General features: G+C 52.6%; 1 protein-coding gene across 4 annotated transcripts; it reads right to left on the bottom strand.

The window, feature by feature from the left end:
- Nucleotides 1–1,745: 1,745 nt before the first annotated feature.
- Nucleotides 1,746–15,116, bottom strand: LOC742784 (serine protease 40-like). 4 transcript variants are annotated; one of them, XR_010149680.1, is made up of 6 exons: nucleotides 14,937–15,112; nucleotides 14,083–14,269; nucleotides 11,380–11,654; nucleotides 9,065–9,234; nucleotides 7,978–8,117; nucleotides 4,124–5,311 (listed from the first exon to the last, which is right to left on the bottom strand). XR_010149680.1 is itself a non-coding variant. In XM_063790291.1 (5 exons), the coding sequence occupies exons 2-5, from the start codon at nucleotides 11,576–11,578 to the stop codon at nucleotides 3,268–3,270; spliced, it is 864 nt and encodes a 287-aa protein (XP_063646361.1). In that variant the 5' UTR covers nucleotides 11,579–11,654; nucleotides 14,083–14,269; the 3' UTR covers nucleotides 1,746–3,267.
- Nucleotides 15,117–18,622: the final 3,506 nt, after the last annotated feature.

Genomic DNA, 18,622 nt, shown 5'->3' with positions numbered 1-18,622 from the left:
TACTTTGAGTTTCCTTCTGGCTCATGTATATGTGTGAAATACATTGTATTTAAATAGAATTGTTTGCCCCAGAGAGACCCCTCACCCCTTTTGCCAAGTGAGGACACAGCCAGAAGGCATCATCTATGGAAGTGGGTCCTCACCAGACACCAAATCAGCCAGCACCTTGAAAATAGACTTCACTTCTCCAGAACTGTGAGAACTAAATTTCTCTTTTTTTGTTTTGTTTTTCCTTTTTTTTTTTTTTTTTTTTTTGACACAGAGTCTCGCTCTGTCGCCCAGGCTGGAGTGCAGTGGCGCCGTCTCGGCTCACTGCAAGCTCCGCCTCCCAGGTTCATGCCATTCTCCTGCCTCAGCCTCCCGAGCAGCTGGGACTATAGGCGCCCGCCACCGTGCCTGGCTAATTTTGATATTTTTAGTAGAGATGGGGTTTCACTATGTTGGCCAGGCTGGTCTTGGACTCCTGACCTCGTGATCCACCCGCCTCGGCCTCCCAAAGTGCTGGAATTACAGGCGTGAGCCACCAAGCCCAGCCGTTTCTGTTCTTTACAAGCCATCCAGCCTATGGCATTTTATTATAGCAGCCCAAACAGACTAAGACATTACTTACGTTCCTTTTATCTGTTTCCCAATCTTGTAAATAAATAAAATAAATAAAAATCAATATAACTCGATTTTTCACATTTAAAAAGCAGCATCTTCTGTAACATTTTCATGTTAGAACATGAAACATAGAACTATGTCTTTCTTACCATAGCATAAGTTTTTAAAATTGAAATTTTGTTGGTTGTGTTTATGGAAAGAAAAATTACCATTAGGGGACAAAGAAAGAGCTCCCGGAAACTCTTCATTTTTAGGAGACAGGGTCTTGCTCTGTCACCCAGGGTGGAGTGCAGTGCTGTGATCATAGCTCACTGCTGCCTCAAACTCCTGGGCTCAAGGGATTCTCCTGCCTCAGGCTCCGGAGAAGCTAGGATTGCAGTCGCACACCACCATGGCTGGCTAATTTTTGTATTTTTATTATAGTAAAGACAGGATTTCACCATGTTGGCCAGGCTGGTCTCCAACTCCTGGGCTCAAGTGATCCACCATCAGCTCTCCTTGAGTCTCTAGCCTGCTGGCCTGCCTGCCAACCTCCATAATCTCATAAGCCAATTCCCTAAGATGAAAAGTCTCACTATACAATATACATACACATCCTATTGGTTCTGTTTCTCTGGAGAACTCCAACACAGCTCCACTCCTGGGCCTTGACTTCTGCTGTTTTTGCAAAGGTCTGCTGAGGTGCAGCCCAATTGTGAGCTCTGAGAAGGCCCTCCCAGCAGAGACCACTGTGCGTCCCAGATATGTGATGACCATTCTCATGGCAGGCTTCCCTCTAGAACATGGCCTAGCAGATCCCCGTTCTCTTTCTACATTTCCAATGTCTTTATGAAGATTTTTTTTTTCTGAGATGGAGTCTCGCTCTGTCGCCCAGGCTGGAGTGCAGTGGCACGATCTCAGCTCACTGCAACCTCCGCCTCCCAGGTTCACACCATTCTCCTGCCTCAGCCTTCCGAGTAGCTGGGACTACAGGTGCCCGCCACCACACCTAGCTAATTCTTTGTATTTTTAGTAGAGATGGGGTTTCACTGTGTTAGCCAGGATGGTCTCGATCTCCTGACCTTGTGATCTGCCCACCTTGGCCTCCCAAAGTGCTGGGATTACAGGTGTGAGCCACCACGACCGGCCGAAGATTTTTTTTAAATAATACAATCAACATTTTTATTGATTTCTGTGTTTGTTTTAAGCAGGAGAGCTGACCCAAGTGACCGAGGCCACCTGCAGCTGCTCTCTCCACTTGCCATGGGAGCCTCAGCCAAAGATGTGGGAATGAAGTAGTCAGTGCATTTGTTTCCATGAAAACCCTCTTTGTGAGGCCGCCTTGGCTGGCTGTGTCCCTCGGCTGAGTGTCCCTGCTCCTCTCAGGCACCCTCTCCCCACGGCTCCTACTTCACTGGTCCCTCAGGGCCTTGGGTGGCAAGAGCTCTGCTTCTGATGCCTGTGCCAGACCCCTGCCCTGGGCTTTCCCGGAGCCTTCAGCCCAAACATACCTGGGTGATTAGTACTTTTGTAAATAAATGCTCTACAAATTACCCCAACTAAAGTGGACCGGCTCCAAAGTCCACACTGTGACAGCCATACCTTTAAAGTAACGACTGGCTTCCTCTTTCATCTGCATTGACCCTGTTTGCTCAATGTAATGTGGTCTTTAATTCAACGATTACATTTTGCATATGTAATATTTTGACTTGGTTCTTTTCGGTAGTTTCTTTGTCTTAGGTCTTATTGCTAATAATATTTTTCTGTATCCAAAAAGATATTTATTGTGCTTATTAAATACGTTTGGTCTGTCTTTTCCAGCAACTCTACTTCCAGTGGTGGATGCTGTGCAGCCTACTGTGTTTCGGTGGGCATTGGACTCTTAAGATAGGCAGCTGCTCCAGTGCACGTGTGTGCATTCCCTGGGCTTAGCAGCTCCTGGTCACCCTGTCTGCACTAGCAAGGCTCCCAATGAGTCAACGAGGAAGGTGGCCCCAGAGCAGAGGGCCCCAGGCATGAAGCACCTCACTCACTCTCTCCTGCATCCTGCCACCCCACAAGCCACTCCTGCAGGCGGGCCTTCCGGTGAAAGCCCTGGAGGAGATCACAGTGGAAGAGGCCCATTTCCCTGGATAGCAACTGTCCCACCCAGGGGGGTTTCAGGAGGAGGATGGAGGGCACACAACACCGGTGGCTTGTGGGGCCCTCACGCTGGCTGACACAGCCACCTTGCAATCCTGACACCTCAGCAGGACCAGGCAGCATTTGTCACGAGGTGTGGGAGGCAAGCAACAAGAGCAGAGTGTGAACAGCCTTCTTAAGTCTGGCTCCTGGCTGCCCCATCCTCCATTCCCAGCTACAGCCGCCCAGGGTAACTTCAGTTTCTCCAAGATTTTCTCACTGATTTTGGTTAGTTTCTGAAATGCACACTGCCTTCTCACCTCCACAGCTCACCCAGGGTCGATTTTGGAGAGGGAGCCAGTAGCCCGTGCAGCACAACACATGGAGGCCTGGAGCCCCTGACAATGGGTCTAGGGAAAACCACGCAGGGGCCACTCCCAGCCTTTCCGTAGCACCACTCACTGGCCCTGCAGATCTGTTCTGTTCCCTGATGTCAGTATTGTGGCCTGGGGTCCTCCCTTGCCACTGACCAGACAGAATCTGGCCACACTAGAGACAGGCCAGCTAGAGCCTCTCAAGGCAGTCTGGGAAGGTGAGACAGGGCCGGAGGCCTCTGGGAACAGCTGCACTCATGGGAAGCACAAGGCTTCTGAGCTCTCTCTGGAGATGTGGGTTTGAATCCCTGTTCCAGTATTTACTACCACGTGACCTTAGACAAGTTCCTAACCACGCTGGGCTTCGGGTTCCAGATCTATAAAAAGAGACTGAATGCGGCTTGTGGTCCTGAGGTGGGTTCCAGGCGCAGAAACCGACAGGCGCTGTGCTCCAGCAGGCCTGCGGAGCTCCTAGGTGTGGATTTGCAGCCACAGAATCGGAGGAGGCCAGAGGAACTTCATGGACAGGCAGGCCATTGCGTAACTCCATGCTCCACGTAGGAACATGCCTGCTGATGAACAAAGCACAAGTCACCACGTGAGGGAACTCCAGCCCAGCCAGCATGGGGCCACCATGGGCAGAGGGAAAGTGGCAGTTCTGGCAACAGCAGTGGCTAATGCTTTAAATCTGAACTGATCAAGTGCTAATTCCCACCTCAGGGCCCAGCAGTCCCACTCTGCAGCCCCATAACTGAGTTTGCCATCAGGAGAGGAAATGCTTTCTTCTCGCTTCCAGACACTGCTGAGCTTGTAAAGCCAGATACCGTGCTGGGCATAGGTGTCTGGCTCAGTGGCACCTCACCAGGAAGGAGGGAAGAAAGGCTCTGAGTTGGAAAGGAAACCTCTGTATTAGTGTCAGAGGGCTTCAAGACCAAGAGATTCTGCCGATCATGCCCATGAGACTTCACTTGTTCCCACCTGCTGGTGAGGGCCTGGGCTATCTGGGTGACAACAGGACTAGAAATAATTTGCACAGAACACCTGGATGGCTCTTGGGGCACAGTGTACCTGCAGTGACGGGGGGCTGCCCTCTTTTTATTGTGAGTTCAGGTTGGGGGTTGCGGGAGAGCTGTGGTGCGAGGCCCTTCGAGAGTCCTGCTGACTCGTTAGGATACAAACCTGACTCAGACAGGTTTACAGGGGCAACTCAGAGTCTGGTTTATGGGCTCAGAGCTGGACCAGCAAGTCCTGGGTCAGCTAAGCCACAACCCCTACAAGCTGGAGCAAGCCACAGGGATGGGGGCTGGGTCTCTGGAGGCAGGGAGAGGGCAGGGCAGCGGGTACAGGGGGCAGTCAGCTGAGAGCTGACCCATGGGACACAGCTCTGGTACTGCTGACCGAAGACCTCAGCCCCCTTCACAGTTTACTTGCAAGCTGTCGAGGAGAGCCTCTGTGACCTGCGCACCTGGAAGATGCCGCTTCATCCCTGACCGGTGCACAACACCCAGCTCCAGGAGTACAGGCGGCTTCTTCCATGTGGGGAGGCCCTGGCCCCACTTTTCTGGAAGACTGCATGCCCTGGAGGACAGGAATGGGGCCTGAGTCTGCGCGACCCAACTTCCCAAGGAGAGTGACTTGGCTCCCATATGGTCAGCCTGGACCCTGCCCAGGGAGGAGGGAGACCTTCCCTCCCTGAGGAGCTGGAGACACAGTGGAGCATGGGAGATGGCTCTGGTGGGCCAGAAACCAGAGCAAGAAGCTTCTTGAGTGGTTTTTAGTTTGTCAGGCCTGAGGCAGGGGTGGCCTTGGGTGGACAGGAGAGCTCAGAGATGGAAACACGTCAGGAGTGTGCAGAGCTCAGCAAGGAGGCCGGCCTGAGGTGGGCATGCTTGTGGTAAGAGGCCAGGGGCCCTGGCCCTTCACAGGCTCCCCAGGAGAATTAGCAGCAGGAGGAACGTGTGAGCAGCCAGAAGGGCTGCGCAGAGCCCGGGCTTGTGGACGGTGCCCTGAGAGGTCATGCTGTCCAGGGCTGGGGGCGTTTCCTGAGGAGGAGCCAAGGCAGGATCCGGAGGGGTGCTCTCCCTCTTCTTCTGGCTAATCCAGTTGGTGAAGTAGGGGAGCCTGGTGAAGATGCTGGGACCGACGGGTGAGCAGCAGTCGAGGCTCCAACTAGACAGCCCCATCAGGAACCAGGTGCCATTTAACGGGCAGACGAGGGGACCCCCGGAGTCTTGCTGAGAACAGAGAGGACATGGGTGGTAGGGACCAAGACAGGGAGGGACACGCATTGTTCAGGGCACAGGAGGGGACCTTACGCTTCTCCAGGATGGAATGTGGGAAGCAAGGTGTGGGGCAGGTGTCTCCACTGTCTGAGTGAGTGGCGCTCATCAGTCACCTGGGCGATGTTAGAAGCCCAGACCCAGGAGGGACCTCCTGGATCAAAATCTCGAGCACGGGGCCCTGGAGCTTCACTCCACAAAGCTCCCAAGGAGACCCTGGGCAGAGCCTCCATCCTGGCAGTCACAAACCCATGAGAATAAGCAGGGGATTCTAGGAGATGGACATCCAGGCCTAGCCCTCCTGACCCCAGTGGGGAGAAGGCGCTGCCTATGGTCCCCAGGGTGGCTGGGTGCCAGCCTGGAGGAATGGCTGTGCCTTGGCCTGAATCTTCCGCCAAGCACTGCATCCCACCAGTATTTTTTTTTTTTTTTTTTGAGACGGAGACTCGCTCTGTGCCCAGGCTGGAGTGCAGTGACGCAATCTCAGCTCACTGCAAGCTCCGCTTCCTGGGTTCACGCCATTCTCCTGCCTCAGCCTCCCGAGTAGCTGCGACTACAGGCACCCGCCACCACACCCAGCTAATTTTTTGTCTTTTTAGTAGAGACGGGGTTTCACCATGTTAGCCAGGATGGTTTCGATCTCCTGACCTCGTGATCCACCCGCCTTGGCCTCCCAAAGTGCTGGGATTACAGGCATGAGCAACCGCGCCCAGCCATTTTTGTTCTTTTTTAAACTTTTTTTAAAAAATTAAAATAGAGATGGAGATCTTGCCATGTTACCAGCAGATCTTGAACTCCTGGTATCAAGTGATCTTCCCGCCTTGGCCTCCAAGGTGCTGGGATTAAATCTAGTCCCGAATCCAGATGTCCTTCACTTATTAAGGTCTCTAGTGTTCCCTCCATTTCTTGGTTGAGCTTTTTAGAAAATGCCAGGCTGTGGGATGTGCTGAGGGGAAAAGAGGTGCTGCCCATGCCCAGCCTGGGGGTAGGGCAAGTGCCAGGGGTTCCCAGGTGAGCGCGGGGGATTGTGAGTGTGGCAGGGCCCCCAAGCGGGGAAGTCCCTGACATCATGGGCAGAGCACCCCCATCCCATAGGCCAAAAAGGGAATCCCAAGGAAACAAGCATCCTCCTGCCATCTGTGCAATCAACATGACCAAGTCTTTCTGTGTGCACACAGCACTGAAGAGGCCCCGAGGGACATTCCACATGAACAGACATCGCAGACGTGGGGTGTGGATCGGGGCGGCCTGGAAGGACCCCAGAAGGGCTGCTCTAATTCTAGAGCTTCTCTGAGCCAACACAGGAAGGAGGGGCAAGACCTGACTGTGCCAGCCCACAGCCTCCTCAGCGGGCAGGGAACCCATGGGACCTGGTGCAGATTCTGTCTGATAGGATGGTTCTGGCCTGAGCCCCATCAGGACACAACTGCAGGAGAAGGGATGGCAGAGGCTGGCGGGAAATGGTCAACAGACGGGACTTGCCATATCTGACCCTTTCTCTCTGTCTAAGGAAATGGGGCAAGGCAAGGGAAGCAGGCCCAGTGGTGCACAGTGGGCTGTTGGTGTCAGGAGGCTGAAGGGCCCCTCCAAGGAGGAGAGCAGAGAGCAGGAGGGGCCGCCCACAGTGTCTGATGGGGGATGCTGCACCAACGCCTGACAGCATGGCTGTGGTGAGGACGGAGCCCAGGAAGCAAGAGCGGGCACAGGCAGGCACCCTGGGGTGAGCCCTGCTGGGATGGGTGGGGTGGGAGGAGGTTGTGGGGAGCAGGGAGGGTGCCTGTAGGGCATTTTGTGACGAGAGTCATCGAAGAATGTTTCTGCACCATGAGGTGACCAAAGAGAGAGAAAGAAAAAGAGGGAGGCGCAACAGAGGGAGAGGAGGCCGGGCACGGTGGCTAACGCCTGTAATCCCAGCACTTTTGGGATGCTGAGGCAGGCGGATCACTTGAGGTCAGGAGTTTGAGACCAGCCCAGCTAACATGATGAAACCCCATCTCTACTAAAAATATAAAAATTAGCTGGGCGTGGTAGTGCATCCCAGTTACTCAGGAAGCTGAGGCAGGAGAATCACTTGAACCCAGGAGGCAGAGGTTGCAGTGAGCCGAGATTGCGCTACAGCACTCTACTGTGGGCGATAAAGTAAGGCCCTGTATCAAAAAAAAAAAAAAAAAAAAAAAAGAGGGAGAGGATCCTGCAGGAGTCCTCCTGGGACCCACAGCTCCCAAGAAGGGCAGGGCCTCTCCAAGCTTGACTATGGCTGTGACCCCTCACGATGGGCGATACACTTCCTCTCTGGGCCTCAGTTCCCCGCACTATAAAATGAAAAGATCACACATAGTGGGATAAGACATTCATAATATATGAACATATCCAATAATGGGCTCATAGCCACAATAGATAAAGAACTCCTATGATTCAGAATGAAAGGCAGACAATCTCATAGTTGGCAAAAAACTTGCACGGACACTTTACAAAAGAGTCAATAAACATATGACAAAGGGCTTATCTTCACCAGTCACCAGAGAAATGCACATTAAAAACCACACACAAGAGTTCATATGAAAATGGCAGACAATTTGAAGGACTGGCAGCAACAGGGTGCAACCTGAACTATCACTCACCAGCTGGTGGAAATGTAAATTGGTACAACCAGGTTGCAGAGTTTCTCAGATGATCAACGAGAGATGAGCATGTGCATGTTTCATGGCAAGGCAATTCCATTGCCAGGGGGACCGCCAACCAGAATGGGAACCTATGTGCTCTGAAATGCATACACCAGGAAGTTCACAGCAATTCCATTTGCAACAGCCTCAAATGGGAACCACCCAAATGCCACCCACACTAGAATGGATGAGTAAATTGCAGTGTCTTTGCACAGTGGAATAGCATACGGCAATAAAAATGAACAATACAGACTGCACACCAGATGGATGCATCCCACAGACACAACATTGACTGATGGGACCAGGCAAAAGCTTGCATACCATATGGCTTCACTCAGCTGAAAGTCCCCACATGAAGCTATGGTGCTTTAGAAAGCAGGCAGAGTTATCCTGGGGGAGTTAGCATCAGGAATGGGCAAGGATGAAACCCATGGGTGCCGGGTACATGAGTGGTCAGTCTCTGAAAATTCCTCCACAGGACACTTGTACTTTTGCCCTTTCCTGTGCATGGTGTGCTTCAATAAGGTTTCTTTTTCCTTTCTTTCTTTTTTTTTCTTTTCTTTTTTTTTTTTTTTTTTGAGACGGAATCTCACTCTGTCACCCAGGCTGGAGTGCAGTGGCATGATCTCAGCTCACTGCAACTGCCGCCTCCCGGGTTCAAGCGATTCTCCTGCCTCAGCCTCCCGAGTAGCTGGGATTATAGGCACGTGCCACCATGCCCGGCTGATTTTTGTATTTTTAGTAGAGATGGGGTTTCACCATGTTGGTCAGGCTGGTCTCAAACTCCTGACCTCAGGTGATCCACCCACCTCGACCTCCCAAAGCGCTGGGATTACAGACGTGAGCCACTGTACCCTACCAACCACGTTTCTTAAAAAATACAAAGAAAACAGATGGGCCAGTGCTTTTTGGGAGTTTCTGTCCTGGCTCCGACACCTCAGGCTTGGCTGGGCTCAGGAAGAAGTCGGGGCTGGGGCAGGGTCCAGAGGAGACCCTGTGGCAGAGGCCCAGGGCAGCACAGGGGAGAGAGAGTGAGCCCACTCACTCGGCAAATGGCCTTTCCTGTTATGAGGTCCCCAGCGCACAGCATGTCCTCGTGGATGGTGTAGTCACTGCTGCTTGGCTGGCCGGGGTACTGGGGCTGGAAAAAGGATCCGCAGACACTGTTGTCCATGACACCGACCTCCTGAAGTTGGAAGGGCTCAGGCAGGAAGACTGTGGGAGGAGATGTCAGATGTGGGAGGAGATGTCAGATGTGGGAGGAGGTGTCAGATGTGGGAGGAGGTGTCAGATGTGGGCCTCAACTGCAGCTGCAGCCAGAGGGAAGCCCTCCCTCCCCAGCCTGCTCGCCCAGGGAGAGCACACGAAGATAAGGGGACAGCCAAAGGGGGAGGGCCTGAAGTAGGAAGAACCAGGAGGGAGGCCAATGTGGCTGCAAGGGAGCAGGCGTGGGGTGAAAGGTGAGGTGCAGCCGCCTCGGGGCCCAGAGCAGGGGCCCTCCTAGCCAGGATGTGGTGTTGGAGGTGTCGTTCCAAGCACACTGGGACACAATAGAAGGGTCAAAAACAAGCCCTCTGGCTGCTAAGAGGAGGCAGAGCTGGTGGCAGGGAGGGTGGCAGCTGGAGTGCCAGCCTGGCCGGTGGCATACCTAGCAGGTGCTGGGTGGGTTTGAGCAGTGTAGCAGTGTGACAAATCAGGCATGGCCCTTCCTCAAGGAGCAACTGGTCTGGGGACACTTGGGCTCTGTTTCCAGATGTCGCTCCCAGATCTGGCCTGGGGTCCCCATGTGGGAGCAGCGCGATGACAGGGGCCCACCCCTGCACAATGCCTGCCCTGTGTGGGCCTCATGTGTCCTTGGGGGCTGCCGGTGTGTGGAGAGAGAAGGATGACTGGAGCCCAGATCTCTCATCAAGGTCGGTGGCTCTCTGCTCAGTAGCTGATCCAACTAACCGGTGACTTCCCCAGGCCCTAGCTCCTCCTTTCCCACCTGGAGAATCTTCTCTGCCTTGATTCTTAGAGAATGACAGTCCCTGGGAGGCCGAGGAGGGCAGATCACCTGAGGTCGGGAATTCGAAACCAGCCTGACCAACATGGAGCAACCCGTCTCTACTAAAAATACAAAATTAGCCAGGTGTGGTGGTGCATGCCTGTCATCCTAGCTACTCAGGAGGATGAGGCAGAAGAATCGCTTGAACCCGGGAGGTGGGGGTTGTGGTGAGCCGATATCATGCCATTGCACTCCAGCCTGGGCAACAAGAGCAAGACTCCGTCTCAAAAAAAAAAAAAAAAAATAGTTTGAGAATGACAGTGCCAGGAGGCTGTCTTTGGAGGGCCGGCTGCTCTCATGACTAGGGCCATGTGACTGACATTCAGTGGCCAAGTCAGGGAGGCCAGCTCTGGCCTGTTCATGGAAGAAAGTCCTGTCCCAAATGCCTCCTCTGAGATATTCTGCCAGATCATGACCCCACAAATAATGCCAAATTGCCATTCTACTTTTTTGCACTCATCATTATATTTCCCTAAATCAAAAGCATTCACTCTTTTGCTAGAGTCTTTGCCTAACATTTCTTCCCTCTCAGTCTACAAATATACAAATATATGACAAATATACTGGGTGAGCAGTGAGGTTCACATTCACAGAGATAAGTGTTCTTGAGCCATAAACACTTGGACTGGAGGACAGGCCTGCTCTTTTTTTTCTTGAGACAGAGTCTCGCTCTGTTGCCAGGCTGGAGTGCAGTGGTGCGATCTCGGCTCACTGCAACCTCCGCCTCCCAGGTTCAAGCGATTCTCCTGTCTCAGCCTCCTGAGTAGCTGGGATTACAGGCACGTGCCACCATGCCCAGTTAATTTCTGTGTGTGTGTGTGTGTGTGTGTGTGTGTGTGTGTGTATAAAATATATATATATTTTTTTTTTCTTTCTTTCTTTTTTTAGTAGAGATGTGGTTTCACCATGTTGGCCAGGATGGTCTCGATCTTCTGACCTCGTGATCCACCCACCTCAGGCTCCCAAAGTGCTGGGATTACAGGCGTGAGCCACCGCACCCGCAGGCCTGCTCTTACTTGCTACTGATGCCCAGCACCTTCCACAGCTGTGGAAGCTCCAGTGGAGTTTGGTGAGGCCCTGGAGGAGGTCAGATGGCAGCAGGCCCTTGTAATCAGGGTGGAGTCAGCAACATTCAGAACCAGGGAATCCTGAATGGCTCAGAGTCAAAGAGCCCAAGTACCTGCCTCCAAAAGTGGGAGAAGCTCAGGCCGCTTGACCCATGCCAGGGGGAATTGTGACACTAGGGAGGACTGGCAGAGCCCCGAAGCAGCCTCCCGCGCCTTCACCTGCATTGCCTGCCCTGCACTGCTCACCATCCTCGGTGACCATTCCCCAACCAGATATCCAGCAGGAGCTGTCAGGGGCCAACCACGTGATTGGTTCCGTAAGGCAGGCGGGGAGGATGTGGGAGCTGAATTCCACATGACGGTGCAGCTGCAGCAGGGTGATGTCACTCCCCATGCGGTGCAACTCGTTATAGTCAGCGTGCACCATGATCTTATTCACTGTCATCTGCTTGCTGTGCTCTGTGGGATGGCTTTGCTGGTCATACCCAAGCAGGATCCAGTAATCAGATGGGTTAGTGGACCTGTTGTGGGGAGGCTCCTCTGAATGCTGGGCCGGCACCCTCACCCCGGCTGCCCACCTGGAAGGCACCCAGACCCCACCATCACTCTGGGGTTTCTCTCTCCTCCCTTCCTCGTGTCAGATAACCCTGCTTTGCTCTTGACACAAGCTTGAGGGCCTACAGCCTCAGGACACTTGGCCTTGGATGATTCCTGATGGCTTTCCCAGCATTCCCCAGACTCAAAGGAGTAGAGAATCTTAGTGCAGAAAACACTGGCGATGCATTACACTTCACCCCTTCATTTCAGAAAAGAAGAGACTTGGCTCATTCCTAGCTCTGACCAGAACCCTCCCAAGGCCCCATGACCTACAGCAATTCTCAAAGACCCTGTTTCCCTAGCCAGCATGCTCCACCCACTTCTCCCCGGTTCTCACACACCACCTTCTCCAAGGCTGCCCCACCTGGTGACAGGAACTCAGTAGGTATTTGTGAAGCACATGGAGGAGTTAATGGAACTGAACTTCTTGTTTCCAGAAAACGAGTGACTTTCCAACCCACAGGTCCTGGCTGTGTGGTTCTCCTCCCCCAACATGGCTGCATCCACCTCCCCCAAGGCCTCTCCTGCTGTAAGCCCCTGTCTGGCGCAGGGTCTACCATGGTCCTGGGCTTGCGCCTCACTTTCCTAACAGGATGAGAAGCCTCAGAGTGGGGCTTGCATCTCTGTGTACCACACAATGGGCCTCACTTGAGGCCTGGCACCTGTGGATGCTGAATAAATGAGTGGGACCTGAGGAGGATGCTACAGCCAGCTATGTCCAAAGCTCTGGCTTCCTGGCTCAGAACTGGACATCCTCCCTGACTCCCTTTGGGCACACAGCGAGCCCAGGAAGCATCGGAGGAGTAACTCAGTCTCTTGACCCTCTGCCTCACACCTCCTGGGACAGAGGCCATCTGTTTCATCCCTCACTCTGGTCTGTAGGGACGGTGGCAAATAATTCTCCAGAAGTGACAAAAACCCCCTGGTGGCTGGACATACAGAGTCGCAGGACCCTTCTGGGGAAGAATGTGCCAGCATATGTGGGTAGCCAGGACCTAGGGGAGCCTCCGGCAGGTGTTCCCCGGACAGCCTGCAATGAGCCCTGGTTGGAAGGGGCCAGGTGCTCGACCATGCCTGCCTGGCCCTAAGAAGCCCTGGGACTGTCACTCTGTCTTATCACCGGAAGTGTGTGTCAAGTGTGTGGCCTGGGACACTGCACACCCACTACCATTTACACAAGAAAAACCGAGGCCCACTGAGATTGTGTGGATGGCCTAGAGCTGGGCAAGATGCAGAAACCAAAGTTCACCCTGAGTGGAACATTAGGATTTTGATTCCTAAAGTTTACAGCAGACGGAGAATGGGCTGGAAGTGGTTCCCTTTAGAACGAAAGTCTGTTTTCCTGTATTTATTGACAGTCCCAACTAGAGTGAGTTAATTTTCATTTAGCTATTTATTTTATTTTATTTTATTTTTGAGACAAGATCTGGCTTTGTGGCCCAGGCTGGAGTGCAGTGGCACAACCACATTTCACTGCAGCCTCGACCTCCCTGGGCTCAGGTGATCCTCCTGCCTCAGCCTCCTCAGTAGCAGGGACCACAGGCCTGCCCCATCGTACTTGGCTAATTTTTTTATTTTTAGTAGAGATGGGTTTTGCCATGTTGCCCAGGCTGGTCTTGAACTCTTGGGCTCAAGCAATGCACCTGCCTTGGCCTCCTAAAGTGCTGGGATTACAGGTGTGAGCCACTGTGACAGGCCTTAACTATTTATTTTTACTTTTAATTATTTACTTATTTTCAGACAGGTCTCATTCTGTCACCCAGAGTGGAGTGCAATGGTGTGATCACAGTCACTGCAGCCTTGACCTCCCAGGCTCAAGTGATCCTCCCAAGTAGCTGGGACTACAGGCGCACACCACCAGGCCCGGCTAATTTTTGTACTTTTTGTAGAGATGAGGTGTCACTATGTTGCCCAGGCTGGTCTGGAATTCCTGGACTCATACAATCCTCCCACCTTAGCCTCCCAAGTACTAGGATTACAGGTGTGAGCCATCACACCCGGCTCCATTTAGCTATTTCAAAGTAATGTGCAATGTAATGAGACAACCACACCATCTTAGCAGGTTGACCAATGTGGTGTGGGGTGGGGTGGGGTTGGTGAATGCCCAACCCCAGAGTGAGAGATGAGGTAGGAGCCTCTGCTTGGGAGATGCCACACAGTTGGTCAGGAGACTGGAGCAGAGTGACGAGCAGGGACAGCATTCCAGGCACAGGGCACTGCTGGGTCAAAGGCAGGACACCTGGGGCAGCAAACTGTCCCAGAACAAAGCGTACAAAGAAAAGACTGCGCCCTCACTTTGGGCTTCCCTCTTGCATGCACTCCCACAGCGGGGCCCGTGGAGGGAAGATGCACCTTTGGAAGCAGTGAGCAGCAGAGGCCACCCAGTTGCTGTCGATGAGGGCAGCTCCACAGATGTGCCCGCCTAGGTAGAGGAGACTGGCCTACCATGGCCACCGCTCAGGCTCAGCCCTCTGGCCTCCAAAGATCTTCCCGGTGGGCCTCCCGGAGGAATTGCCGCTGAATCTGGTCTTCTCACACACTGTGGAGACAGCCCAGCAATGAGGTGCCTGCACGAAGGACGCCAGCCAGCCCCTGGTGCCCCCAAATATCAGGATCAACAGGACTCGGGGCCACCAGGCCCCTCCTCTCACTTCACAGGAGGGACAAGTCCAAGGCTCAGGTTGAAGCCACGTGGCCCATGTGACAGCACCACCTGGATGACCCGGGAGCACACAGCCCATGGCCCCCTGTCAGGGGCGACGGCCCGTGGGGCTACGGGGTGAGCACTGGGCCCGACTTTTCCCAGGCCTCAATGCCGTTTGTGATGGCGCAAGGGATGCACTGCTCCACTGCGCGGCCCCTAAGCGGCAGTGCCCTCCCTTCCCGGCCCAGCGTTCTCCCAGACTGAAGCGAACGAGAGACAGTCCGCGCACAATCCCGTCTGCAGTAGCATTTCCCCATCCTGGAAATGAGGGTGTGTGGGGCGCTGGACTGTAGAGGCCTGAGATCCAACCCGGCAGAGCCAGCGGGGGAGCGCCCCGCCCTCTCCCTTCCTTCCAAAGGCGCCTTCCTCCCAGGGCCCGGAGAGCCAGACCTGGCCTGGCTGGGCCCTCCTGGCGGGTGTCCTCGTCGGGCGGAGGGGGACGGCCACGAGAGGCAGGCGACCTCTGCTCCTCGCTCTGTCTGGGCCACCCCTGCCCGCTCACCTGCAGAGAGGGACGAGGTGGACTAGACCCGCAGCGGCAGGAGGATTGGCCAGAGGAGGGAGGCGGCCAGTGCGCAGTGCCCCCACCGGCCCTGGCCTGAGCTCTCTGCCCCTGCTTCCCTCATCAGGCCGGTGGCCTGGGCGTCCCCGACGGGGCGGAGAGCGCGGCGCGTGGCCAACCGCGGGGCTCCAGGAAAACGCCTGCGTCCATCAGGATGCTGGGACTGGATCTCGCGCGGCGGGTGCGGGGAGTCCAGGTCGGTAGGAGGCAGGGGTCACTGGAAACCCCCAGAGCATCACAGGGCCCCTCCCTCCAGGAAGTCCACTGTGCAGGGGAGACATGAAGGCAACTGTGGCCCAAGCCCAGAAATATACAGTAATGATGAGAGGGCAAGTGCTTACATCACGTCATCAAGCATTTCCAGCTTGCTTTCCGAGTTCAACCCACTCCTCCATAAGGACGCCGGCTCAAGGGATTAGGTCAGGCCCACTAGGGACAATACAATATCCTTTTCTTAAACTCCAGCATACAACAGTCATGAGAGGGCTGTGCCATCTCAGTCACAGGTCCCTCCACACTCAACAGGAGGGTCATAGACAACAGCTGAGTGGCAGGGAGTCATCTTAGAATTCTACCTAACACAGCCCAACCTCCGGCCTCCAGTGACGCATGTCCCTCCCAATCCCCAAAATGCATTCAGCATACCTCAAGGTTACCAAGAGCCTCATCCTGTTACTGGAAAGGGGCCGATTCAGACATCAAGACAGGATTCTTGGATCTTGCAGAAGAAAGAATTCGGGCGGGTCCATAAAGTGAAAGCAAGTTTATTAAGAAAGTAAAAGAATAAAAGAATGGCTACCCCATAGGCAGAGCAGTCCTGAGGGCTGCTGGTTGCCCATTTTTATGGTTATTTCTTGATTATATGCTAAACAAGGGGTGGATTATTCATGGGTTTTCAGGGAAAGGGATGGACAATTAACAGAACTGAGAGTTCCTCCCCCTTTTAGACCATGTAAAGTAACTTCCTGACCTTGCCGTGAACTGTCATGGCACTGGTGGGAGTGTCTCTTAGCATGCTAATGTATTATAACTAGTATATAATGAGCATTGAGGACCACCAGAAGTCACTCTCGTTGCCATCTTGGTTTTGGTGGGTTTTGGCTGGCTTCTTTACCCCAACCTATTTTATCAACAAGATCTTTATGACTTGTATCTTTTGCCTACCTCCTATCTCACCCTGTGACTTAGAATACCTAACCTCCTGGGGGCTGGCCACGGTGACTCACACCTGCAATCCCAGCACTTTGGGAGGCCGAGGCAGGTGGATAACCTGAGGTCAGGAGCTCGAGACCAGCCTGGCCAACATGGTGAAACCTCGTCTCTACTTAAAATACAAAAATTAGCCAGGCATGGTGGCGGGTGCCTGTAAGTCCCAGCTACTGGGGAGGCTGAGGCAGGAGAATAGCTTGGACCTGTGAGGCGGAGGCTGTGGTGAGCCGAGATCACACCACTGCACTCCAGCCTGGGTGACAGAGCTAGACTTTGTCTAAAAAAAAAAAAAAAGGCCGGGCGCAGTGGCTCACGCCTGTAATCCCAACACTTTGGGAGGCGGAGGCAGGCAGATCACAAAGTCAGTAGATTGAGACCATCCTAGCTAACACGGTGAAACCCCGTCTCTACTAAAAAATACAAAAAAATTAGCTGGGGGTGGTGGTGGGTGCCTGTAGTCCCAGCTACTTAGGAGACTGAGGCAGGAGAATGATGTGAACCCGGGAGGCGGAGCTTGCAGTGAGCCAAGATTGCGCCACTGCACTCCAGCCTGGGCAACAGAGCGGTGAGACTCCATCTCAAAAAAAAAAAAAAAAAATGCTTAACCTCCTGGGAATGCAGCCCAGTAGGTCTCAACCTCATTTTACCGGCCCCTATTCAAGATGGAATTGCTCTGGTTCGAACGCTTCTGGCAATCTCATTAGAGTCTCAACTTAAAATTCAAAATCTCATCATCTAAATCTAAATAGAATTATCTCATCAGCTCAAAATCCACAATCTCATCATTTAAATACTCCAAATAGAATATGGATGAGGTTCCCAGCTGTAATCTGCTAAACACAGCCCTTGAGTACAATTCTTCCTCACCTGTGGACCTATGAAATTAAAGAAACTTCCTACCGCAACATTCTGCACATACAATGACAAGATGGGCACAGCATAATGCTCAAAAGGAAGTTGGGGGAATGGACAGTAAAAAGCAGTTACTGGTCCGTAACAGCTTTTATATCCTTCTGGACAAACTCCATTAGGTTTCAAGGCCTGGGAGAAAATTCTCTGTGGCTCTCAGCTCTGGTCATCCTTCCTTTTTTATGCAAAGTAGCACGTTTGCATCTAAGTAGTTCTATTGCCTTGCTTCCCGCAAGTGGAATTCTGGGGGCCTTCTTTCATGGTGTACTTTCCCTGTCCCTGTCAGTATGAGCCGGGAATGTTCTGCTGACATAAACATCTCAAGAACCTCATAGTCCTTGTAAGTGTGTTTCACCAGTTTCACTTCATTAGATAAAGTCACATGCACAATATTTTTGAGATAGTCCCTCCTCCACCTGGGCCTCCTGCTGAGATGGCAGCGGGCTTGGGGCCCTCTGTTGTGACTATACCTCAATGTCTTGAAAGGGCCCTTTGATCGACTGACTTTTCTGACCTCTTGGTCTTTCTGGGGTCTTAGCAGAACATTATAGTGTCGACCTTTTCTCTGTGCCGTGGTTTCAGTGACCATCTCTGACTTTTAGCATCTTTTGACATCTGGAGAGGCTAAGAATTTTCAAAACCCTCCAGTCCTGGTTCCTTTTGGTTTAGCAGTTCTTGCCTCATTTTATCTCTCTTCCTTCACATTTTGCTATAAGTAGCAAGATGAAACCAGGTAGCACCTCAAAGCGTTGCTTAGAAATCTCCTAAGCCACATGAAACTGCCTTTGCAAAATTATAACTGTAAGAGAAATCTGACATAGTTGACTCCATCTTGCTTCTGATCTCCAAGCTGTCCTTGGTCATTCCTGGGGCTAAGCCAAGCTAACTTTGAGAAGAATTTAGTTTATAGTTTAATTTGAAAGCAAGGATAATAATAGCTCCTCCTGAAAACTAATCCCTTCCTTGCTCAGGGACTGAAAACCACCTTTGGTAAGACTAATGAAAGGCCACAAGAATAGGATTATGGGAGGGGACTAAATTCTGATAAGGTAGGCATAGTTTCTATAATCCCTTACAGCTCAGGAGTCAGATGGCCAGAGGTCACAAGATTTGTGACTCTTCCAATTGCTCCTATAGATAATGTCACTATTGTAGAACCTAAGATCTTTTTTTTTTTTTTAGATTTTTCAGACTGACCCCACCTAGACTTGTGACTCATGACTTAAATGGCCCTGTGACCCCACCCAGAGGTGGACTCAGTGCACGGGAACCATTTTCCACACCTCTATAATTTCATCCCCAACCAATCAGTTGCACTTATTCCCTAACCCCCTGTCCATCAATTGTCCATAAAATCCCCTGGCTTCTGAGCCTTCAGGGAGACCAATTTGAGTGAGAATGCCAGTTCTCCTGTGTGAGCTGGGCTTGGTCAATGAAAGTCTTTCTCTACTGCAACAGCACAGTCTCAGTAGATTGATTTTGTCTGTGCAGCAGGCAGGAAGAACCTG

Source organism: Pan troglodytes, chromosome 13 (genome assembly GCF_028858775.2).
Source record: "Pan troglodytes isolate AG18354 chromosome 13, NHGRI_mPanTro3-v2.0_pri, whole genome shotgun sequence".
Classification (NCBI taxonomy): Eukaryota; Metazoa; Chordata; class Mammalia; order Primates; family Hominidae; genus Pan; species Pan troglodytes.
Note: the sequence above shows the minus strand (reverse complement) of the source record. Positions and strands in the feature narration are given on the sequence as shown.